Source organism: Miniopterus natalensis, chromosome 2 (genome assembly GCF_054644295.1).
Source record: "Miniopterus natalensis isolate mMinNat1 chromosome 2, mMinNat1.hap1, whole genome shotgun sequence".
Lineage (NCBI taxonomy): Eukaryota > Metazoa > Chordata > Mammalia > Chiroptera > Miniopteridae > Miniopterus > Miniopterus natalensis.
The window spans coordinates 96,336,151-96,363,387 of NC_142082.1; the positions used below are offsets into that span (position 1 = coordinate 96,336,151).

Genomic DNA, 27,237 nt, shown 5'->3' on the forward strand with positions numbered 1-27,237 from the left:
TTGTAAAAAACAAAACCAAACACTGTCTCTGCAAAAAGCAATACAGCAAATCACAATAAAATGAGGTTTATGCCTTTACTCATACAAATAAATAATGGAAAAGTACATATAACTTATAATTTGGACCTCACCAAACTAGCTATGTTCAAAAAGCTTCCTAGAAGTGTTCAAATCTGAAGAATGAATATGGAAAGGGTGTGTGCACACTGAATTTTCCAGCAAGAGAAAACAGCACATTCAAGGAATGAGAAGTACCCAGTACTGCTGGAATACAAAAAAGAGTAATAAACATGAGGTTGAATAGAAATGTAAGGCTACCATCAACCAGGGTCTTAATTATCACATTATGGTTTTTGGTCTTTATCCTAACGGCAATGAGAAGTTCCTTAAAGCCTTTATGCTTTCATTTTAGAGATCATTCAGGAATGGAGGAGCCAGTAAGAGCTTCTAATGTGTGGGTAATGTTCTATTTTTTGAGCAGGGTTCTGGTTAGATGGGTATGTTCACATTGTGAAAATTTGTTGAGCTATTCTTATAATTTAAGCACTTTTCCATGAGTACATTATACTCAGTCTGGTTAGATTGTGGAGAAGGGCCAGAACAAAGCAAGTATTGACGTGGGAACCCCAGTCTCAGTAAAAGATAATTCAAACTAGAAAGATGGCAGTCAAAAATGGATAGACTCAAGAGATATTTAAGTAGCGAAATCCACAGACCCCAGTTGATGGATTGAATATGAAGGGGGAAAGGAGGCACCAAAGATGACTTCCAAGAATCTGGCTTGCAGAAATGGATGGTAGATTTGTCTGCTGTGCAAGGAAATTCTGGAGATCCAGGGACAAGACAGAAGATCACAGGTTCAATTTTTCAGGCTTGAAAGTAGAAATGTCAGATAGGCAATTAAAGTATAAAGACTGGAGTTTAGAGAACAAGTCTAAGAAAATATACTTGGGGGTCAATATTGTTAATAGTAGTAGGTATATTGCCCGGCCAGACGTGGCTCAGCGGTTGAGCGTCGACCTAGCATCCAGGCGATCAGGGTTCAATTCCCGGTCAGGGCACATGCCCGGGTTGCGGGCTGCAGCCGATCAATGACTCTCTCATCATTGATGTTTCTATCTCTCTCTCCCTCTCCTTTCCTCTCTCTGAAATCAATAAAGATATATATTTAAAAAAAAAAAATAGTAGGTATAAAATCCTTCAGCTATTTAATGAGTTCCTACAGTATATTTTTTACCTTATTTTTTAAAAAACTTTTCAATTACAGTTTACATTCAATATTATCATGTATTAGTATCAGTAATACAGCATAGTGGTTAGATAGTTGTATACTTTACAAAATGTTCCCTCTTGATTTTTCCAATATCAGGTGGCACCATACCGTTATTCCAGTATTGACTATATTTCCTATACTGTACCTTACATCCCAATGAATATTTTGTTACTATCGTGTACTCCTCAGTCTTTTCACCTTTTTCACCATTTCCCAACACCCCTCCCCTCTGCCAATCGTTAAGTCTGTTCCCTGTATCTATGAGTCTGCTTGTTTTGTTTGTTCATTTATATTATTCTTTAGATTCCACATATAAGTGAAATCATATGGTATTTTTCCTTCTCTGATTTATTTCACTTAGCATAATGCCCTCTAGCTCCATCAATGTTGTCACAAATAAGATTTCATTCTTTATTATTCACACTTTTAAATCATCTTCTTAAAGAAGACCCCTTAACATTTCTTATAACACTGGTTTGGTGGCTATGAACTTCTTTAGCTTTTTCTTCTCTGGGAAGCTCTTTTATCAGTCCTTCTATTCTAAATAGCAGCTTTGCTGGGTAATCTTGACTGAAGGTCCTTGCTTTTCATCATTTTCAATATTTCTTGCCAATCCCTTATGGCTTGCAAAATTTCTGTTAAGAAATCAGCTGAGTCTTCTCAGAGCTCCTTTATAGGCCACTAACTGCTTTCCTCTTGCTGCTTTCAAGATTCTTTGTATTTAACCTCTGACATTTTTTAAAAAATAGTTTATTAATTTTTAGAGGGAGAGAAACATTGATGTCAAGAGAGTGGAATGTCGATCTGCTGCCTCATGCATGCCCCCTGCCAGGGATTGAGCCCACAACCTGGGCATGTCCCCTTGAATGGCAATCGAAATGGCAACCTCCTTGTGCACAGGACGAGGCCCAACTGAGCCACACCAGCCAGGGCTAACCTTTGGCGTTTTAATTATGATGTGTATTGGTGTAGGACTCTGGGTTCATCTTGTTTGGGATATCCTGTGATTACTGGAGTCGTATTTTTGAAGTTTTACTTATTTTTTTAAAAAAGGTTTTCAACTTATTAGTCTCCTCCTTCCAGCAGCCCCATGATGTGAATGTTTGGTATACTTGAAGTTGTCCCAGGGGCTCCTTACACTATCAGTTTTGGGTATTCTTTCTTCTTTTTGCTGTTCTGACAGCATTTTCTGCTTCCTTATATTCCAAATTGCTGATATGATTCTCTGCTTCATCCACTCTTCTGATTCCCTTTCATTTTGTCTTCATTTCAGTTAGTATATCCTTGATTTCTGACTGGTTCTTTTTTTATGGTTACCATGTCCTTGTTTATGCTGTTGACATTCTAAGTTCCTTGAGCTTCCTTATACCTATTGTTCGAACTCTAGATCTGGTAGTTTTCTTGCCTCCATTTCATTTAGTTCTTTTTCTGGAGATTTCTCCTGTCTTTTTACTTGGGACCTGTTTCTTTGCCTCATTTTGGCTGCTGCTTTCCTGTGTTTTGTTTCTGTGTGTCAGGTAGAGCTGATATGTCTCCTGGTTCTTGGTAGGGTGGCATTGTGTACTAGGTGTCCTGTAGGGTTCAGTGGTGCAGCCTCCCCAGTCTCATGAGCTGGGTGCTCCAGGTGTGCCTGTATGGTCTATGTGCAGTCTTCTTATAGTTGAGCCTTGAATGCTGCTGGTATGCCAATGGGAGGAATTGACTCCTAGGCCAATCAGTTGTGAAGACCGGCTTTGGTTACAGCACAGTGGCTACTGTGCAGCAGCCGACCCTGTGGAGGACTTGCTTTAGTGGGGCTTTGGTACTCCCCAAGCCCATCCCTTGAGTGTGTTCCTCATGGAACACCCATGATAGAGTTGTAACCTGGCATGGTCTGAAGCTGTCCACCAGGTACATTGGCTCTGGGGCCTCTTGGAAGGTATAAGGTCAGCCACCACCTGTGCCATCTGGGGCCAATCCAGCACAAGCTACAGAGTGATCTGAAGATCATTTTGCTACTTGTGCTGGGCTTGGAGGTGCCCAGAAGAGGTCAAACTGTGGACCAAGGTCAGCTGCCATTAGTGCCAGGCCTGGGGCCACTTAGCAAGAGGTATGGCACACACTGAGGCTAGATGCTGCTTGTTTGAGATTGTAGAAAAGTCCAAAGCATGAGACGAGAGGTCATTTGAACCAAGTTCCTATAGTATTACAGGCTAACAAAGTAAACAAGTTCTCGTGGAATTTATATTCTAATTCAGAAAGACCCCCCCCCAACAAACCAACTATTAATAAGTACTATGATATAAACAAAACAGGACAATGTAATAAGAGTGTACATTCTCTCTTATCTCAGATGAGACCTAATGTTGAGAAAACACTAGGAATAGGAAGGAGTGAAGAGAATAGCACTCAAGAAAAGAATTAGTGCTTGAAGCAAGATCAAGCTTAGCATGTCTGAAGAACAGACAAAAAGACCAGTATAAACGGAGCATAGTAAATGGAAAGGAGTGGCGCAAGAGAGGGTCAGGGAAGAAGCCAAGAACATTATGTACAGTTTAAGCAGGGGGAGATGTGGAAGTATAGATTACTCTACTTGTTCTGATAAAATAGGGTGGTAAAGATATGTGAGGGGACTACTATGCCCAAGTGAGAAATGATGATATCTCATGGGAAAAAGCTAAGAGTAAGATTAGAAGTTGGCCTAGAATTGAAACAGAGCTCTAAAAAGCAGAGTAGAAGAGAAGGCAGCAAAGGAGACAGAGAAGTACCCACAGAGAAATGAACAAAAACCATGTAAAGAAAAACTTTTAAGGGGAATAGTGAACAAGAGTCAAATGCTGAGTAGTCACATAAGATGAGGATTGAAAAATGCTCAATACAGAGAAACATTCCAGAGACATTAAAATGTACTGAGTAGAATGATAGGGGCTGAAGGTAAAACGGAATGAGAATGAGAGGGGCAGAAGCTAAAATGGAGGGCTGAATTGAGAAGGTTGGGAAGAAAAAGACAATGGGTATAGGTAGTTCTTTAGAGAAGCTAGCCTTAAATGAATCGTGTCAATGAAGATGGACTTTAAGAGACCTGGCTGTGTTTAAAAGTAAATAATAACAATAATAATAATATGCTAGACTAAAGTGAAGTTACATAAAGAAGCAATAAATGACAACATATAGATTCCTGAGAAGAGATGCAATCCAGAGTACAGTGAAGGCATCACCTTAGATGGGAGGAGGGCTAGCTACCCTATCTACTGAAATAGAAGGGAGAGGAGAGATGGATACAAATGGGAGTAGAACTCAGATTGCCCAACTCTTACAATATGTTCTTTCCACTGAAATCATGCTACGAACATCTTGAAAACTATCCTAAGTAGGACAACAAACTAAAATTGAGATTATTTAGCATAAAGAAGGCAAATAACTCAATATTATTTTTCAAATAGAGGAAAACTATACAAAGATATGCATCAATACCAGCTATTCTTTATTGCTGAGTAAAGATGTTTCATGATATAAATTTAAGCACTTTTTAGATTTTTTAAAATCGAATTTATTGAGGTAACATGGGTTGTTAAAATTGTTTCAAATGTACAATTCTATAATACATCATTTATTATACTTACTGTGTGTTTACCACTCAAAGTCTACTTCTGTCACCATTTTCCCCCCTGGACCTCCCTCCACCCCCTTTCCCTCTGGCAATCACCATACTGTTGTCATTGTATCTTTTTTTTTTTCTTAATCCCCTCACCTTTACCACCCAGCTCCCCAACCCCCCTACCCCCTCTGACAGCTGGCAGTCTGTTTTCTGTATCTATGGGTCTGTTTCTACTTTATTTTGTTCATTATATTCTACATATAAGTGAAATCATATGGTTAAACACTTTTTTTCTTTTTTAAGTTTCCCTTGGGAACACAGTTCATCTGAAAAAAATGAACTTTTTGTTGGACCACTTTAAAATTCTGATAAATACCTGAAGTATTTAAGTATTTTTCTCAGATTGTCTGAGAAGTCTTCTATATGTTAAAAAAAGAGAAAAAAAGATAATCCCTAAATGACCCTAAAAGAAATAGATAACCATAAGCCTCAAAGGAGCTTTCCTTATCTGTATTCTAGGATTTAATTTCTTGGTCATAAATCACAAATCTAAAGACTACTAGTGAGGTTCAAAATCTGGAACAAAACCTCTGGTGGTGTTAGAGACAAACACCAGTTAAATGATGAACCTTCCTTTCTGCTGGTCTGTACACTCTCCCCTAGCAAGTATCAGGTACAACTAATCCACATTCCATTCACATTTCCTGAATTACAAACTGCCCTATAAAGTTACTCTCTTTGATCTACAAGGGACACTTAGATCAACACATCCTTAATAAAAGGTGATCGAATGTTTCGGAGATTTGGTCTAATATTAAAAAAATATATTGACTCTTATGAAAAGGACAAAGCTCCAAAAACACAATAGTGATCAAGGAAAATTATGCTTCCATGCACTTAGGGTATAAGGTAATCTTTCTCAACGAAGTATAATGGTTGTACTGGTCTTTAAATAGCAAAGGATGAATGGGAAGGTAGAGATACCACTTCTGACCACTTCCTAGCCTTAACAATTTCCTGTCATTCCCCAGAATTAAATTGTTCTCTCACTTTAAAATTAATTCAAAACATCTTACCCAGCCCTCCCATCACATTTCCTGTAACTATTTCTATTTACTTATAATGGGAATAACTGTTAACCGTTTAACGTCTTTCCCAGTGTTACATTGTAGTATTCAATAAACTCAATACCACAATATACTGCTTTCTAGTTTCCTGAACTGTTAACTACCTTAATCTATTGATGAAACCAATTCTATTTCTTCTTTTGTGATGTCTTCCTCATTCTAACAAAAGCTCCATCTTGGATTTTATATTTAGAAACAAAGAAAAAACCCACAAACTACTCAAGAAATTAAGAAAAATAAGATCCAATCCTTCTATTTTCAAAGTTAACCAGAACAAAATAAGGCAAATACTCAACAGTAAGAATTCTTCATCTATAAAGGTTTGCTCTGTAAAACCTAATTGATCAAATATATTATTTACATAACAAACTTAAGTAACTGAACTCCTTATTGTTCTTAAATTTGGGGAAATTAAACAACATAAACAAAGGCAAAAACCCTTAATTCTTCAAAAATTGGGAAAACTGATATTATTTCCATGACATCTACTACTAGTACACTTAATAAGTGGACATTTAAAAACAATTAAGACCAGTTACAAATACTGACCTATTTTAGGTAAAACAGTCTCAAAATGAATCAGCAAGGCAGCTTATGTAACTTAATCCATTTACTGAATGCTACACATTAAATGCTAATTAAAATAAGAAAATATTAAATATTTTATATATTTATAAACAAATTTCAAACATTAAAGCACAACAGCATATGTAAGATTTCAATTGAAAAGATGTTTAAAAACATGATTATCAATTACATCAATGTATATTTTTGTAGAAAACACTTAAAACACTAAATTGTATGTCTGTTTTTAATCTTGACTTTTAAGAATAGCATTAGAAATGGCCACTGACAGCTTCACTCAACTTCAATGATGTATTAACATACTTTCTAACCCTATAAATCAAAGGTAAAGGCACACTCAACTCTTCGTTGGAATTTCTTTTCTACCTTGGGAAAAAACAATTTAAAAAAATGACTGTAGTTTAAAAGATCAAATACGATATGAGGAATATGTTTAACAGATTTAAATCTGTTTCATCTCTCCCTGCTGAACAAATTGCTTAATCTCAAGTTTTTGTATCCTCTTTTAAAAAAACTTATAGAATGTCATGAAAAATTAGACTCTAAGAATCACATTTAAAATAGCACTTAGCACTGACAGGCATTAAATAAATGTTGGCTACCCACCTAAATTAATATTAAATTAAGACTTGCTGCTATTAACTTCTTGTTGAGCACTGTAGCAACATTACAGAATATGAAGATCCACCTATAGAAGTTGAACTCAAAATAGCAATCAGTTTTCCTTCAAATTCATTCCGTTCTTTAAGGGCAGATTGGAGAATCGTGACATAATAGTGAATTCCGTAATAGTGAATTCCCAACTACTATTTATCAACTAGTCTATCATCATGATGCTTAAGTATTGTAAATAAATTTTTTTCTCAAATCCATACATTCAAATACTACGCCATGCTTATGGATTTACTAACAAATGAGTAAACACATTGATAAGCTGTGGGTCTATAAGTTTAACATGGTTAAATAAGGTTCATAAGAAACAATGAGCTCAAGTAAAACATAGGAGGGGAAAAAGGTTACCTCCATTTTGTCAGTCACTTAGCATCCCAGCATCATTAAAAATGTTATGAGATTACAGAAGGTTGGCTGAGCAAGAAATGAAAAGAAAATGTACAGAAAAAGACTATGAAGGAAACATGATTTCAAATATCATTACAACATTAAAAGAAAAACAAAAAACTAAGAGGAAGAATGCACAATCCCTTCCCAAATCAAATTTTCTTTGTTTATGCTAAAAAAACCCCAGAAGATTTCAGAATTACAACTGAAGATAGTAACAAAATTTTACAATTACTCATAGATGAACCCCAAGTGTAGTAAAACTTTAATTTTATGTCCTAAGAACACAGTTAAAACTGTGAAACACGAATACAAATAAAGTGTATTTCATGAACTCTACTGAACTTAAACACAATTTTAATCATAAATGAATTATTCTTACTTTTTTTCCTTAGTTACTAATGAAGTTGAGAGGCAAAAGTCCAACAGCTCATCAAAAGCTCACAATCTTCCCATTAATTTACAAAAGAAGTTCAATTAGAAAAAACAACATGAAATATTAACAACTGGACAACACTTCTTGAGGAAGTCTTTACTCACCTATTATACCTAAAGTAGCTATAATGCTTGTGTCTAGTTCTAAGATTAAGGGACAGGCTATGGCTGTGTCCATGCAAAATAAAATAATCTATTTTATTCATACTTAAATTTAAGCTATTGAAGTTACTGGATTCTATACTGAGAAGTATGTAATTACTTGCAATTATCAAACCTGGAATGTGACAAGGTTATCATTCAGAAAACAAAATCTGTAAGGAGGGAAGGAAAAAGGTAATTTCTAATTTAAATGTCTAAAACAGACTTAAATGTATTTAAAAGTCAAAACTTTCCAAGAGACACAGCCTTAGCTTTGAGAATAACTATTCACTCTTCAGGATCTCTTTCCAAAGAGTTATTTCTGCTGCTCTTTCCCCTTTTTTCTGTGCCTAATTTAACAGTGACAATACATTATGAATTTCCATAGGAGATATATTCAAAATTAACATGTGAATTCTATTACAAAAATTATACCATTCACTATAGTCAAAAGATAATGAGTGTAAATTATAACCATTACATTACAAATTCTCTGAACTTAGTTGCAAAAATCACAATTATAAACTTTTCAAGGTTTGCACTTAAGTTTACAAACCCTGCAAAAGTGAAAATGTTTTAGACTTAAAACACTTGGCAATTTGAATCAACCAAATTGAATTCACTTAATTTGCTTTCCAAAGTAAAAAAACAAATAAAAAAAGACACACGACAATCACTAAATTACTCCTTTTTCAGAATCTATTTCAACAAATTTAATTCTGCTTCTTACCATCCTAAGGATATTTTTAAGGAAAAAATCTGGTATACATAGAGAGACCAATTGGTTTAATAGTACCATAATTTTAAAAATAAAAACTGTGATACTAATATTATTTAACTGGTAAGGAGAAAGAAAACCATCACAAAATATATTGATTATCTAATCACTCCTTTCCCTATAAATTCACAATTATGGCTAACAAATTTAATGGGGGAAAAATTTATAAATTGTAACCCATAAAACTTAATTCTAAAAACCACTAACTCAGTTTGCTCTTTCTGCTGCCTCCAAATGTTTTAAATGGCCACTGTAACAAAACTAAGTAAGATTTTATGATCCTAGACTAAAATGCTTTATTTATAAGGGTTTCAGATATTAAAACAAAATCAAACATTAAAAAACTTCATCCCTAATAACTGAGTTCTCAGTTACGGCATTCATGTTTGAATACTACATAAAACTGCAATAAACGCTAGCAAAAGGCACTAATACATAAACAACCAAATTTCTTCAACATTTTTTAAAGGGAACACCACCAATTTTCTTCATAAATACTTACAAAACCAGGCTCAGAAAATAAGACATTTCTGCAATAACAAAAACTCAAATTTGGTCAAGATAAATATTTTATATCCTTTGAAATTATGAGCTCTTTAAAATTTATATATAAACTGGAAAATTCATCTAGATTAACTAGACAAGAGATGAGCAAACTTTAAATATTTAAATCCACCCTATCACTCCAATAATACAATACAACCCAGTATTTTGTAAGCAATCTTATTTTAAAAGACATAAAATATTAAAAAGCTAACATTTTCTTTTAGAAAGGTGAATACTGAAAATAAAGATTATTTATTTAAAAAGCAATACCAAAAAATCAACTTAATTACAACACAAGTATTTTTCCTACAGGATTATGACATACAGTAAATTATAAATTTGCTTACCAAAAAGTGATTTTTACATCAAGCCTACGAAAAGAACAACTTAAATCTTACTGAACCAAGCCAGAAGCTGTATTGTGTGTAACTAAAATGTATTTCATCTTAAACATGGTGACTAAAGTCTGGTTAATTCTTTGTGATGGAAATCAACTCAGAATGGGAGGTACAGCTGGGGGCTATGCCATTAAGAATATATCTTAATTAAATATATATGTATATACACACACATATATATAACATGAATTTTAAAAGTTATGATGAAAAATCTTTAACTGGTAAATTTCACCTTTTTATAGATTTTTAAACTCAAGCAATGACTTATAAGAGTGATCTGGGTATCTTTTATTGCATATTCATTCCTATTTCTGTTATTGCTCAAAAAAATAAAAATAAAATTAGTCAGAATTCTTGGGGGAAGCATTAGTTTTTGTCTAAAAAAAAAAAAAAAAAACCTTGGAAAGTCAGAATGTGAACTTCCTTGCCTCAAAAAGCATTTACAATTTTTAAAAAAAATCAGTAATTGGATAATAATCTCTGAATAATTATTACTTAGTACTCAGAAGTACTAGGAGATAAAAGTTGAATCTGTAATAAAATCTGGAAATTTAGACTAACACAAACATGTTTCCTCATAATTTGTATCTTCCAAATGCAATTCTCTACTTCTTTAAAATAAATGTTGCTAATTAAGAGTCTATGATTCAAAAACTATAAATATATAGTACTATTACTCCTAAACAAAGTTTTATAAAGACCGAGGTTAAAACACACACAGTACATATCTAAGAACTGTTTCACCTGTCCCAAAATAAAATCCTTCTGTACTATTTTCAAAATGTGCTACTTTACATAATAAAATACCAGGAAACACAAGTCCAAATACCAAGAAGTATTATCTGAAACAGAATATATGAAAATAGTGGAGAAAGGAAATGTTATGTATAGATATATTTTACATTTACACACAAAACATGAGTTAGCACATTCCTAGTATATCATATTTAGTTAGGATGAACAAATCCACACACACATATGTGTTAAACAAGAAAAAGCAAGGCAATACACATTCAAGTGTAAACAGCATTTGAACAGTACAAATAAATGGAAATCATATTCATATCTCACTAAAGGAAATATATGTAATAAAGAACTTGTTGAGAGCACTTTATTTAGTTTTGAGCCCTGCAACTTAATACTACTTAAAAGTAATATGAAGACATGGAAGAACATTTAAGTAAAGTTGAAAAGAATAGCAAAACATTTTAGAACAACATATAATGAAAGATTATAGATTCAGGATGGGCTGGTTTAGGACAAAATTAAGGCCATGAAATATAGGCATGTAAAACATATGAAGGATCATGATTATTTTTTTAAAACAGCATGTGATTAGCTGGGGTTTTCTGCCCCCTCCCCCCCCAAAAAAAGAGTAAATAAAAGCAAAGATTAGGATGAATTACAAGATCTCTGTGAATAAATTTCATTTCAGTTTTTAAATTTTAAGTGAAGGAACACAATCTGAAACAGAAAACTATCCAGTGACACATATACAAAATATGGGTTGGCTCTACAAAAACAATAAAACCGCCTGGCCAGTGTGGCTCAATAGCTGAGCACTGACCCATGAACCTGGAGGTCACAGTTTGATTCCCGGTCAGGGCACCTGCCTGGATGCAGGCTCGATCCCCAGTAGGGGTGTGCTGGAGACAGCCAATCAATGATTCTTTCTCATCACTGATGTTTATATCCCTCTCTCCCTTCCTCTCTCTGAAATCAATAAAAACATATCTAGAAAAAAATTAAAACCAGGAGAAATAAAATATCCTACAGAACTAATCTTATTAATAATGCTAGGTAACCGTCCAATATATTTTTTATATTAGAATTATACTGTGCTAAATAGAGAGAAATGATACATATCAGACTAGCCTGAGGAGCTTTTCCTAATTATATAGAGATTCCCTATTTGTCCATTCCAGAATCAAAGAGTGTGGGAGAGAAATGGATAGACTTGAGAAGTGTAATAAATCTGTATATATTATAAGTATGTGTATTATGGAGAAAATTCCCCAGGTGATTGATACACCTACTATATGGCATTTGATGAAGACTTCTGTTTTAACTGATATACTAATTATTAGCTTAGAAATATTTTCTTCACACAGATGAACTTGCAGAAACATAATTTTATCTAAATAATGAACAGGGGAATCAAGAATGGTGCCTGTAACTGATACTGTTGTAATAAACTCAGTTATTAATAACTGGAAAGGAGCAACGGGAAGGCCAAATAGACACACGTCCAGTAAAGTCTGGGTGACATAAAGAAGGTACTTGCCTGTCAGTCACACCTGGGAACAGAGGCGTGGCCACTGCAAGCATGGGAAGACGAGATAATTAATCTCCTATACAAAGGAGTTCTCTCTTCTCTTGCCTGATTTGTGGGGCTCTCATGCTCCTGTGCACCTGCATTCACCCACATGGTTCACAGCCATGTGAACCCCCACAATGGACTGATGGACTATAACTAGCCTAATGCTACACCAGACCCAGCTCCGCTGTGGAATGGAAACTCTGGACACTGGCTTTGCTTCTAGCTCTACTGAAGCCCCAGCTGTGCATCTTCCAGGACTGGATCAAGGGAAATGGGATCTTGGAAACACAAGGATATAATTCCACACAAATAAAAATCACTTATCCTCCCGTGAGAGTCTCAGAAAATTCTTTTTCTCAAGATATCGTAAGGACCCGACCTGGAACACCCAGTGGGGAAAGGGATCCCCAACTTCCACCGGCAGATATCTCACTTCCATGGATACACACAACAGGTTCGATCCCTAGCCCCAGTTGGGGTAGGTGAAGGAGGCAACCAATCAACGTCTCTTTCACGTCAATGTTTCCCACCCCACCCCACCCCTGCCTTTCCAAAAATCAATGTAAAAAATACCCTTGGGTGATGATTAAATAAATAAATAATAAGATTAAAAGAATATACTATGAATAACTTTAAAAAAAAATAGTATTTCTTATATATTTAATGTACTTAAGGAAAAAATACTAAAGTTTTATGGAAAGTTAGTTTGGGGTATGAATATAAAACTGTTCAACACTATCTACAAAATAGATAAAATTAGTTTAAAATTCAGTTGTAGAAAACATTCTAGTTCTTACCCACTCAAGTGTCTTCATAATAACCGAAGGTATTACAACAAAAGATTATAAAAACCTTTAAAATACCATTTTATGTAATTTTTATTTACACTTTAGAATTTAAACAACTGCTGAGAACATCCTCTGTAAGTCAATGTAGTCTTTTTAAAATTTAAAACTATTTAAACTTCAAGAAAGGCTTACTAATTTTTTTGAAGGGCAAGCAACAAATGTGTTAGCTGAATAGCCACCTTAATGATTGTATGTGACATAGACTTGATTGTGTAAGCCTAGAGAACCTCCCCACCTCTGTTTCTCCTCTGAGGGAGGAAATCTTTGTGTGTGTTTGTGCACCGGTTCCACTGAATTCATTACAATAGAGATGGACATTTGATATTCATAACGATCCAACATCTGAGCAATCTTCTTTCGAGACACACCGTGTTTATTCCTCCTAACAAAAAAGAAAAGGATTTTAATTCTTTTAAAAGAATTTATAGGCTTAGAGAGTAAGTTGTTTTAGAGTTAGAGTACAGACTCTAAATTATATTTTGCAAATAAATACTAGGAGATACATCTCATTTACCCACATTTTATACCAAAATATTTATTCTGGCTCTCTCAAAATTTTTAACTATTTTTAAAAGGTTTAAAAATACCATAACTCAGAGCAAAATGTTAACTGGTTATACCTTCATCACACAGACCTACCTACCAATTCACTGAACCACTGAGTTAATCTCTCCCCTTTTTAAATAACAAAATAAAAGACTGAGTCAGTTTTGAAAATTATAGAATTGAGTAGACTTGTAGGACTTACAAAAATCAATTAGCAAATATTTATTGCTTTTTAAAACTTCTTTTTGGATATGTCCTACTGCATTTTTAAAATTTATTATCAATACAAATTATTAGAGATACAACAATTTGGACATATCTCACGAACATTATTTTAAATGAAAGAAATGAGACGTAAATAAGTACCACATAATTCTATTTATATAAAGTTTGAAAAAACAAAATTAAACTATGGTGTTGTATAGCAAAAGATGTTTTAGGGGGGAAAAAGATGCTTTAAAGAAAAGCAAGAAAGTCATTACCAAGGAATTGTTACTGGGAAATGGAAAAACTTCTGAAGTGTTGATAAAGCTCTCATGATACAGGTAATGGTTAAATAAATATTTGCCTTATAAGCAAATATTTAAGACGTATATGTTTGTTTTTTATGTGCTTTTCTGTGTTTACTTATGAAAACAAAAAGTGGTTTAAAAATTATTTTTGACCCTCAAAGAACTTTTTACAATTTATTTTACCCTTGTAGTTTTCCCTAACTTGACTTGGACAAAGCAAAACACACAGGAGTACATTATACATTTAATGTTATAGTTCTAGATTTACTAATTCATTTTTCCCAGAAAAAGGAGACAGAAGAAATGCTTACTTTTCAAAACTACTCATGCTTATGTTCAAGGTAAGAAGAGAGAGAAGATAGAAGACCAAAAAGGAGATCTCAAGTTGAAAATTGGCAAGATATGACTAACCAAGATGCCAAATTTGATATTCAATCAATTCTATACAAAAAAAAAGCACACTATACTAGGTATCAGTTAAACTGATTTTAGTTTGTAAAGTCAATTTATATTAAGAATTATAATAAACTTCAACAGTCCCTCAAATGTAAACAAAGTCTAACTGTATTTCATCAACTCATTTGTTCATCATAACCCTAATATCTTTAGTATTTAAACTTCTCTCTCTTCTACCTGAGGTGCAGTACACCTAGAGCAGGTACATAATACCAGATATTAGTAAATCTATCTGTTTATCTATTCATATATAAATACATGGCATACAAATCAGAAAAGGAAAGTAACCATACAATGAAAGACAAGGGGGAAAGAATGAAATTAGTTGGACACCACACAGAATAACACTTTAAGCTGGAAGAGGGCAAATTACAGTGTGAAAAACAAAAATGGTTAAAAAAAAAAGGGGGAGGTCATGGCGCACAACTCTGTGAATATACTGAAAACCACTGAACTGTACACTTCTAATGGGTAAATTGTAAATTATGTGAATTATCTCAACGTTGTTATCAAAAGAGGGGGAGGGGGTGTGAAAATGAAGGGAAAAAAGTCATAGTCAGGAAAACTAGTACTGTGAGTACTGAGAGTAGGGTTGAAAGTAATCAAGTCCACAATCTCTCACCACAGATTCTGAAACCTAAAATGCTCTGAAAACTCAGTTTTCTGTTGACTCATATGGCAGCAAAACTTAACCAGACCTGTACTCATTAAGCAGCATGACCTACTTGAATGGACAAAGATTATGTAGAGTTTCTATCTACTTATACCACTTAGTTATGATTTGCCACAGAAGTAGTAACATGTTAGATCATGATGAGCTGCCCAAACTCTGCTAGGGGATGTTTTGATTACGCACATGCACTGTATTACCTTTCTAACATCCAAAAAATAATCTGAATTCCAAAACACACTGATCCCAAGGATCTTGGTTATGGGGTTATGGAGCTATAGTAGTAAAGATGGAAAAGAGGGAACAAGATGAAAGCACCAGGTAAAAAGGTGATGAGACCTAAGTGGGAAGGTGATGAAATTGGAAGGGATACGCAGAGAAGCAGCCTACCTAAAAACCAGAGGGAAAAGTCCTAATTTTCCCTTCGAACATACTTAACAAAAAAATATTAATAAAATTTAACAAGCAAGATGCCTCAAAAACAGTGAATTAAAGTCAATGTTCCTCTTAACAGAAAGTAAGTAGTAGTGGTCCCTAATCATAAGTAGCAAAGACATGGCAAGCAAAGCTAGTAAAGACATAGAAAAGAAAGAAAATATTCAAAATAAACTTGAGTGTCTTACTTTTCTAATTCTTCAGGATCAAATTTCCACCAAGTTTCAGGTTCATGAAACTCTACTCTGTATCCTTTTCCTATGGCCTACACAGAGGAAAGGAAGAAAACACAAAGCCAGAGAATACTTCTTAAAGTAAAAAGGTACATATAAATTTCAATTAGATAATACTTCTAAATTTGCTCCACCAAGAAAAATTTTACTTTTAAAATAATATGGTTTACAAAAATGTTAAGGCCACTTAACTGATTGAAAATTCCAATTACTATCCTCAAGTCAAAGCAAAAGTAACAAGATAAGCATATTCCTTAATTAGCACCATTCCCATATTTTTAAAATTAAGTAAACAAACATACCTCTTTAGAAAACAAGGACAATGTTTTAATAATAAAGATCAAAGTAACAAAATTTCCAGAATAAAATATAAAAACTCTTGTATCTCATATTTACCATTTCCACATATGGTTTCATTTCCCAAGCTTGTGTATTAGTGTTGTCTATTATAACTGGAGACCTCCCCTGATTGATAGCTTGTTTAGCTGAAATAAAAAATAAATTTAAAAAAAAACAAAGAACTATTAGGTTAAAATACACAAATAAAATTTAAACTTCCATTACTAAGAAATTTTCTACATCTCTGTACTAAGCACCAAGCCTATGCAATCTCTAGTCACTGCCATGGAGAAACAGGACTCCGCTAGATTAAAAGGGAATTAGGAGACAAAACCACATACCGTGTGTATTCTCCAGGTCAGATACCTGTTTTGACTAACTGTAAAGGACATTTTGGGGAAAACATTTTGTTGTACTTACAGCTAGTGAAGAGTTCAGTCTAGAGCTAACTTTCATTTATAGGAAATACAGGAATAAGCTATATTTGAATATAATCTGAGTATGAAATGTGAACATTTACTGACATGGAAAGATAGAGATTTGTTAACTGAAAATGGCAAGTTGCAAGACAATATGCAAGTATGATCTAACTTTGGTAAGATCTGAGAAGAGTTACTAAGATATCAAAAGTAGTCATCTGTAGGTGGTGAGAATATTTGCCACTATATGCCTATCTGTATTTTTCAATGCTTTAGGCACATTGGGATGACGCTCTAACCAACTGAGCTACCTGGCCAGGGCACAAATAATGCTTTTGAAATAACACTTATGTTTTTAAAAATGCTATATGGATTTATCCTTACTTATTGGCAAAACTTTATATACCAACTAGCAGTTGGTATATATACTAATAGTCCAACTGACTTTGTGGTTATTTCTTTTTTAAAAAGGTCATTTTTAAATTTTTCAATTACAGTTGACATACAAATATTGTATTAGTTTTAGGTGTACAACCCAGTGATTAGACATTATATAACTTACTAAGTGATCATCTCAATAAATCTCGTATCCATCTGACACGACATAGTTTATTAGAATGTTACTGACTATATTTCCTATGCTGTACTTTACATTCCCATGACTATTCTATAACAACTAATTTGTACTTCTTAATCCCGTCATCTTTCTCACCCATCCCCCCAACCTCCCTTCTATCTGGCAACTGTTTAAAATGTTCTCCGTATCTATGAGTTTATTTCTGTTCTGCTCGTTCATTTATTATGTTTTTTAGATTCAAGTCCAGGAAGCACAGAGAATTCCAAACAAGATGAATTCAAAGAGGCACATACCAAGACACATCACAATTAAAATGTGAAAGGTTAAGGACAAAGAGAGAATCTTAAAAGCAGCAAGAGAAAAGCAGTTAGTTACATACAAGGGAGCTTCCATATGACTGCGAGCTGATTTCTCAACAGAAACTTTGCAGGCCAGAAGGGAGTGGCAAGAAATTTTCACAGTAATGAAAAGGACCTACAACCAAGATTATACTACCCAGCAAAACTGGTTAGTATTTCTTAAGACTATGATTCTCAAACTGGGAGCTGAAATAGAATTGAACTTTTAAAAACCATGTCTCCCTATCCCTACACCATCTCTTTCCCCATGCAGTGAGAATCACTGCCACAGTGAGCCACTGTTATGACAGGAGTGTGTATCCCTTAATTGTAAACAGACAAGAAATATAATTAAGAACCCATAATAAAATCTAAAAGGCTGAGGCAAAATGCAATGATACAGAAGTTTCCTTGGGATTTAGACTTCAAACCAGTAAATTCTACATAATGAAAACATTCATACAGAGGTCCAGGGCAGACAGAATTCTAAAGGTTAGTTAGTTAAGTAGGAATGATTATGGTTGAATACATATTTGGAAGAAGATGTCTCTAAATACCAATAGAAATTTAGAATTTGGGTCATATTAAATAGGATGCTATCCACCTCCCCACTGCTCTATCCCCAATCATAATGTGATCAAATCTTTCATTAAAAAAACAAAAACACATGGACTTCAACCCACAATCTATGAAATTAAATTTTTGAGCTAGATGGGCTGAGGTCCTCTGCAGGGAGAACTATCTGTGATTACAAGTCCAGGATGTGCTTCTAATTAGCTGTTGGTGCCCCAGGTGGTCACACCCCTCTCTAGGCCCTGTAAAGCAAGGGAGATGGATTAGATGAAAAAAAACCAAACACCAAAAAACCCCCACCATATTAAAGTAACTCTCCTAATGTCTGATAGGCCTACACCTCCAAGTAGTTATGTTCCAGAAGAAGAGTTTATCAACCAAATAATGGGGAGATCACCCTCTTTCCTGAATCATCATCATCCAATACCACATTCTAGGGCACTCCAGGAGAATAGAGCTCCTAAGGAAACAATGTTTGAATACCCAAATAATAAGCATCATTTTCTTAAATTAACCACCATATTCTAAGAAAGAGAAAAGAGAATAATGATACCTGGGAGGTGTATTCAATTTATAAGTAGTCTAAGATGAATTTAGATTCTTTTTCTAATAAAATGAGGCAGACATTCCCAAAATAAGGCCTAGCATTTATTTATTTTTCTTATTTTTATTTTTAAAAAAAATATATCTTCATTGATTTCAGAGAGAGGAAAGGAGAGGGAGAGAGAGACAGAAACATCAATGATGAGAGAGTCATTGATCGAGCCCGCAACCCGGGCACGTGCCCTGACCGGAATCGAACCCCAATCCCCTGGATCCTAGGTCGATGCTCAACCACTGAGCCACGCCTGGCCGGGCAAGGCCTAGCATTTAAAGTATGCAATAAATATTTGTTGAAAAGAGAAATTCTGTCCTAATTAGAGTAAGTCATGCTTTAATTTCAAAATGGCTAATAACTGCTAGTTATCATTACCTGAAAAAGGTAGAAATTACTTAGAAAAAGTCCATATTATACTAATAAAACCAGTAGTTTATCTAGAAGCCATTGTTTTGTTCAGCAGTATAATTCACATGGCATGAAACTTTTAATGAAAATTCTAGATTAATTCTGCAGGAAAAATGAAAAATGTCCCACACAAACAAGCTTCCCAGTCCACCAAAGGTATACTGGCTCTGACCACTGCCTTTATTCATTCCACTTATCATATATTCCTCTTCTCCTAACTTTAGGCCAATAATATCAAACATTTTGGAGAACTGCAATACCAGCATTATTTTATTTGGGCAATAATGTCCTATGGCATTTTTTAGAAATCAAAAACACATTTTGGGGGGATTTTTATCCACTCTCTAACATATTTGGAGAAATCCTACAATGTCATAGAACCAATACTAGGAAATAGTCTTAAAATCAAACTTATCTGACATTTAAACTTTCCTGTGAATCCATGGACTGCAACATAGCAAAACTTTTTACTCAAAAATATCCTCCCTGAAATTCCTTACTCTGAAAATTGACAATTTTTAAAAAAGTATTTATCCTGTTTTTCCTGTACATACTATACTTTAGGGTGACCCTAGTTGCTAGTTCTAGTTGAGAGGAAGTTCTCATTACAGAATTCTAGCTACAAAACATGGAAGGAACAGCAGACCTAGAAAATCACCATTTTGCAACCCTTAATGAAAGAAATGATTCAGGAAACATTTCACTATTGGATAAAACCATTCAATATAAGGTTGATAGGAAACTTGATAATGGAGGGAGTATGCTGTCCCTTTGAAGCTACCGAGCATTCTTAGCATCACTAAAAATGAGATAACCAGACTTTGCTTTCCTCCTGCAAAAAGAAGTGAGCCTAATAAATCCTCCAGTCTAGAGCTAACTTCCATTTAAAGCAATATAGGAAAAAGAGGAACAAGTTAAATGGTTACAAGTGTGGACGAAAAAGCGACCAACAATCTAAACCTGACAAGTTCAGGAGAGGCCTGCATGGCAGCCTTACAAACTCGCAGACCTAAAGTAACCACATAGGATGCTTTGAAATTAAAAATTCCTAACTAAAAGTGAGTCATGGTGGGTAGTAATGTCCTAGGACAGTATCTTCCTAGACAAAGGTCAATCTTTACCTTAACTGGGCCTGTCTACTGTCTTTTTGTATCTATCATAATAAGCCTTTGAAATGTCACAGTAATCCCCCTTTTTCCAGATCCCTCAGGGCACAATCTCCCATCAGAGCACAAGGCCACAGAACCCCTCTTTGTTATCTGGTTCTCACATACTATCTGTATGGGCTGTAAACGTTAATTGTTAACTATCCTATAACCACCAATGTAAAATAAGTGTGTATCCATTTTACTGTTTATCCAATCTCAGAGATTTCCCCAGTTTGCTTTCTCCCACCTCTCTAATCTATCACCAACAGATTTCATGTAACCCCCTACAACTTCCCCTTTGATTCTGATGTATAAAATAAGTAATAAATCTGGTATTTTCCAGAGCATTTCCTCAATCCATTGATTTGCTTCCTGGCAACTGTAGTCAGTTTGGCTCAAATAAACTCATAAAAATTCTTACAAGTTTGAACATTTCTTACGTCAACACAAGGAAGCAAAAAGACAACTACAGGATATGTGATATTCTACAAGACAACCAAGTTTCATCAACAAGTTAATGGTATGAGGGTAAAAAGCGGGGAAATTGCTACAGATAAACAAAAGAAGCATAAAAGCAAATGTACTGTAAGGACCTTGTTTGCATACTGATTCAAACAACTGTAAGTAAATAGTTAAGACGACAGGGGAAAATCGATTAAAGACTGGGTATTACCTGCTGTCTAGGAATTGGTCTGTTTTTCTGTGTTTTCCTTTAGGTGTGATGATGGCACTAAACAACATACTAAGTAAGAAGGTGGTTAATTTGAAATGCATAAAGTATATTGTCTAGAACTATTTCAAAATACTTCAGTAATTAGAAAAGGGGAGGAGTGAAAACAAAAATAAAGCCAATATGGCAACTGATATGGTAACTGATAATTCTGAGTGATGGGTATATGGGGTTCATTGTAATCTCTTAACTCTAGGTTTAAATTTTCTCTTAATAAAATCAATTTGTTTAATAATCAATGCATTCTTAATCTATTAAAAACTAAATTACTTATACTATAGCCATTTACTTACATAGTTCTAGACCAAGTTTTCAATCTGACTACAACATGAGAATATCTGGGTAACTTTCAAAAAAACGCCAATGCTTAGATCTACAGTCCAGACCAACTTAACCAGAATCTCTGGGGCCAACTCAGGCACAGGTTTTTTTTTAGAGAGAGAGGAAAGGGGGGAGGGAAGTGGGGGAGAGAATGACAGAGAGAGAAAGAGAGAAACACCAATCAGTTGCCTACTGTATGCACCCCAACTGGGGATCTAACCCACAACCTAGGTATATGCCCTGATAGGGATTTGAACCTGCAACTTTCTGGTGTACAGGATGACGCTCCAACCAACCGAGAGACCAGGCCAGGGTCAGGTACAGGTTTTGATAAAAGGTCCCCAATTAATTCAAATGTGCAGCCAAGATTAAGAACCACTAATCCAAGATGAAAAGAAATTGACCAATGTGCCTCTAAAAATGTCTTAGACTTTCCATGGAATAATATCAATGAGAAAAACTTTTAATATTCACAGGCATTGTATTAAGCCTTAGAAAACATTAACATTACTTTTAGGGAAAGAACTTTTGGGACTACATAACTACTGTATCAGAGTTCTCTGAATTTATTCAAGAGATATAAAATAAAGCCTACAAAAATATTCCACTCCTCTATTTTACCAGTTTATAACACTACTTACAGTTTATAAAATATTCTAACTAAATGCTCTGATTTTCACAACAACCTTGCAAGTATCACTGCTCCTAATAGATGAAAAAATTGGGTCTCAAAGCTGTTCAAACAGCTTCCGAAAGTCGTTCAGCTGGTAGAAGTCAAGTCAAGAATAAAAATCCAGGTCCTATGACTCTTAGTCAAATATTCTATCCCGGAAGACTTGGCCCAAAACAAACCTCTATTCTGGTTCCAGTCATGGGCATCACCAAGTTGATTAACATTATACCTGTACCCATCTTGATGGTGAAAATAGTCATCAGTGCTGAACACAATGCCATCACGACTCTGCCCAAGCAGAATTCTGTTAATAAAAGAAATCATAAAGTGCCATTTATAAAATCTATAGCCATCAGAAATAAGCCACACAGGAAAGCTTATTAAATGAACTTCGGGTACATACCTGTAAGTATATTGCAAAAAGAATAACAGGAGCTGAACCTTAAAAAGCTTTCAGATTTCACATATCACTTCACACTTAAATCTAGACAGTTATAGCCAATATCAAAAACTTTTTTAAAGCAACATTTACATTAAAACTTTTAAAGTCTTTCAACAAATCCCAAAATTATGTCAACTACTGTCCATGTTTTAACTTTAGTGAATGTGTATTTGGTGTCTAAAATTGCCCAAATTTAACACAGCAGGTAACCTAAAAGGCAAGGTAACCTAAGCAAGCAATTCATCTGCGGAAAACTGTATTTAAACCAAGATAGCTTTGATAAACTCATTTCCATAAAGCACAAATGTAAAATCAACAAGTAGGAGTCAGAAATAGCTTGAGGCTTAAGGTTGTGAAACAACCGGCGATCCTCCACAGTATAATCAAACTTTAGATTTTAAGAGATTAAATTACTAAATAAAATAACAATAGTAATTAAAGAACACACTCTCAGAACAAGTCAATGGCAATCAAGCTTTATTCTCACAATATGATCATCTTAAATTTCTAAGTAGCAAGATTAATAAGCATTCAAGAGTGTCAGAGAATTCGCATGACTAGTGACTCAAGAAAGAGACAGTATTGCTGAGAAAAGGGAAAACACAGTAAGACAAAGATTTGGATCCAACAATAACAAAAGTACTTTGTTATTTCTATCCTTTTCCTCAACCATTAGGCAACTGGATATGGTTCTATAATTTTCTGAGAGGCAGAGGGGAGTAGAAAGTGGTAGAAGGGACTGAGAACAAAGGAATATTGTCCTGAAATGATTCAAGAATATGTACTACCTAGTAAAAAATAAAAGGATTTCAGCCATGGTTGGTGTGCTCAGTGGTTAGAGCATCAACCTGGGTTGATTCCTGGTCAAAGGCACGTACGTGGGCTGCAGGTTCCATCCGGGGCCCTGATCTGGGTGCATGAAGAAGGCAACCAATTGATGTCCCCCTCTCCCCACCCTTTAAAAATCAATGGGGGAGCCTGGCCGGCGTGGCTCAGCGGTTAAGCATTGACCTAGGATCCAGGCGATCAGGGTTCGATTCCCGGTCAGGGCACATGCCCGGGTTGCGGGCTGCAGCTGATCAATGACTCTCTCATCATTGATGTTTCTGTCTCTCTCTCTCCCTCTCCTTTCCTCTCTCTGAAATCAATAAAGATATATTTTAAAAATAAAAAAATTTAAAAAAATAAAAATAAAAATCAACGGGGGAAAAAATACCCTCAAGTGAGGATTAAACAAAAAACAAAAAAAAAATTAACTATTACGATAAACATCATCTTTCCTTTCTTGTGTATAATAAAATAGTATATTTTTATAATAAAAATAGAATTATATACATTGAAATGAAAAAAAATTTTAATATGCATTTTCACTCATAGAATTAGTTAAAATTACTTCAAATAAACAAATGAAAGTAAATGGTTTGAGTTTGTTTGGGAAATTGGTAATCGATTTCTTTTTTAAGCAGCCATAACTTTCCCAAAATATTACAATACCATGTATTTGGTATCTTATTTGCTTATACAGGTAACCTAGAATATAAAAATGCTACAGCCCAGCTGGTGTTGCTCAGTGGCTGAATACTGACCCATGAACCAGGAGGTTACTGGTTCGATTCCTGATCAGGGCACATGCCCGGGTTGCAGGCTCAATGCCCAATAGGGGGTGTGTAGGAGGCAGCCTATGGATGTTTCTATCTCTCTATCCCTCCCCCTTCCTCTCTCTCTAAAATCAAAGCTCAATCTTCTAAAAAGATTTTGAGCAATCATACAATATCTAATTATATTTAACAGTACCAGAAGACTGATACCAGCTCTCCTAGATACCCTATGTTTCGTTTTTTTCTGTTCTATTACTTGATTAGCAGGTGAATTTTCAGATGTTAATAATACCATACTGTAAGAGTACAGTGCCTTTTGTGTCCAAGAAATGTTTTAACCTCTCCCAAATTAAAAAGGGGGGGAGGGCAGTAAATTAATTTACATCATTAACCAAGTCCACATCAAGCATGAATAAACCTTTATGAAGAACATCATAAATACACAAACCCCAGTTCTCAAATGTCTCCTACCTCAAACAATTCAGTTCTCGACCAAGTTGTTCATGGAAAAAATGTCTAGGTTGTGCAACAAAACTTTGATTTTGGACCTGACAACCCTTTCATGCTGATACCTCAGCATGCCAAAAAGCACCTCTCAGGCAACGAGAGAATGCTTTTATTGCTGGCAAAATCAACAATTAGCACCATTTTAAAATGTAAAGAAGCCATCAAGAGTGCTAACGTTGCCCTGGCTGGTGTGATTCAGTGGTTAGAGGGTCGGAAGCACACCAAAGGTTCTTGGGTTCAATTCCCAGTCATCCTGAGCTAAGGTTTTGCACGCCAGAGGCAACCAATCTGTCTCTCTCTCACATTGGTATTTCTCTTTCTTTCTCCATCTCCCACCCTCCCGCCCCCTCTCCCTCTCTCTCCCTCTCCCTTCTTCCCACCTGCCCTTCCGTTCTGTCTAAAATTAATGGAAAAACATCCTCGGGTGAGGATCAGCCAATTTTTTTAAAAAATGCTAATGTTGTTAAGGGTGTGAAAGAAACAATGATCACAGGCAACTGAAGAGGCAGAAAACTGTTTTTAATTTGGATAAACGATAGCAGTGATGTGTGCAAAAGCGAAGATGCCACATACTGACCTCCTGAAACACCCCTGGAACAAGTGCTGAAAGTGATTCACTTAAGGCTAGTAGGGGGTGGTTTGATAAATTTAAGAAAAGGAGTATTTGTTTCTAGATTAAATAGTACCTTAAACGTGTACTGCATATAAGCAAGGTTAAAACAAGGAATCATTTGGGAGTTTGGAATGAATTAATTCAATTTACATTATTTCTAATGGGAAAAAGTGATTCAGTTTTCAAACAAATCGCTACTCAAACAGCCTTCTGGGAACTAATTAAGTTCGAGAACCAAGGTTCCACTGTATAATTAAGCAAATAATTTTAGCTTGGAGACTTTTTCCTCCCAGACAGCGTAGCCTGCTTATGCAGCCTTTTAAAATTCCCTGAATTATTTCAAACTGTGAAGCTTTCTTTTGAGGACTTGTATTTTTAAAATGTCTATATCAATCCAAATATATCTGATGTCATACCAACTACTTGAACAAAAAATAAATTATTTAAGAATATTAGTATTTTCAAAATTCTTAGTCAGATTCTATCAGAATTCTTACAAGTGAAGTCAGATACTAAAATGGATTCTCAAAATGTCAAATTTAGAACTCTGAAAAATCAAGTATCTAATACAAATAAAAAATAAAAAAGATGTGGGCCACAGGCCATCTGATTTGTATATTTTCAAAATAGCTGTCTTTTTGCCAAACATTTCATATATTTCTATGATGTCACTTAATTCTCACAACCTTGGTGATTTGCTATTAAACAAGTCAGGAAAGAAACTAATTATAGCAATCAGGCCACCAGTGTAACATAAATGCTGGCGGAAGAGCCAAAACCATTTGGCTCAAAATGATACCTGACCCTTTGGTATTCACATCCTTGTATAATCCCCTCCTCGAGTGCCAGCTGCAATCAGTAACCAGAGCTTCTAACAGTTTACTTAAAAAAGTAGCTTCTGTCTTGGGCTCATGGCTGGCCCACTTTCTCTCATCAAGTTGTAAATGGAGAGAGGTCCAAATAGCAAAGAACAGAGCAAGTCTCTGGCCCACCGCCAGTAAGGAACTGAAGCCCTCAATCCAAAAGCTCACAAGGGCCCCAGTCTTTTCAACAACCTCGTGAGAGAACTTCCAAGCAGATCCTCTCCTAGACAAGCCTTCAGATCAGAACACAGCTCTAGCTAACATCTTGACCCCAGCATGTTTGACCTTTTACCAGAAACACCCAGATAATTACACCCAGGTTCCTATCCTTCAGAAACTGAGAGACAATAAATGTTTGTTGCTTTAACAACTCAGTTTTAGGGTAATTTGTTACACAGCCATGGATAATTAGTGCACTATGTGCTTATACTTTTTCAATTAAGGAACAATCCTGTTCCTTAAACCCTGTTTTGGGAACTCTATTCCCCAAATGGCCTACTATGAGAGCTAATTTTCATGGTTTACTTCTGAAATTTTTAAGAACTGTATATTATTTTTTAAAATACATCCATGGGCACTTAAAAACAGAAGTGATTTTCCCAGAAAAATGTGAGTAAAACTAATACTTCATGAATCCTTTACCTCCTATGTACTGAGTGGTCTTGCATGTCCCTAGCCCAAGACCACTTTACTTGGGCACTTCACTCTCTGCACACTCCTTGAATTAAGAATAGGGACCTAGATAAGGAAATCTTTCCTCTGGAGTTTAAGCCAAGATATCTCTCAAAAGCCGGGGGTGGGGGTGGGGGGGTGTATCTCTTCCCATCTCTCTTTAAACTATGATAAATGCAGTAGTTTCCCATGCTGCTGTAACAAATCACCACATACCTAGTGATTAAAACAATACATTTATTATCTTACAGCTCTTGAAGTCTGATATCAGTTTCACTGGGCTAAAATAAAAGTGTGGCAGGCTGGCATTCCTCCTGGAGGCCCTAAAGGTTAATCTGTTTCCTTGCTCTTTCTAGCTTCTAAAGGAAACCTTAAGTGTCTTGGATTACAGTGCTGCCAACTACAATGCTAACAAAATTCTACCTCTAGAATTGTTGGAATACCTGTTGAAATTGCCTCAAATGAACCTTTTATCAAAG

General features: G+C 35.1%; 1 protein-coding gene across 4 annotated transcripts in view; it reads right to left on the reverse strand.

Annotated features, from left to right (window-relative positions):
* Nucleotides 1-27,237, reverse strand: part of N4BP2L2 (NEDD4 binding protein 2 like 2) — an 83,701-nt gene that overhangs the window by 51,426 nt on the left and 5,038 nt on the right. Inside the window, exons 3-6 of one of the 4 annotated variants that reach the window (XM_087814419.1) lie at nucleotides 22,243-22,367; nucleotides 16,336-16,424; nucleotides 15,895-15,971; nucleotides 13,323-13,469 (exon numbers count right to left, since the gene is read on the reverse strand). In XM_087814419.1, coding sequence (XP_087670545.1) covers nucleotides 13,323-13,469; nucleotides 15,895-15,971; nucleotides 16,336-16,424; nucleotides 22,243-22,367 — 438 coding nt within the window. Of the gene's footprint in view, nucleotides 1-10,301; nucleotides 13,470-15,894; nucleotides 15,972-16,335; nucleotides 16,425-22,242; nucleotides 22,368-27,237 lie in introns of those variants that run through there. The other 3 variants (XM_016203552.2, XM_087814420.1, XM_016203553.2) reach the window with 3 other exon arrangements.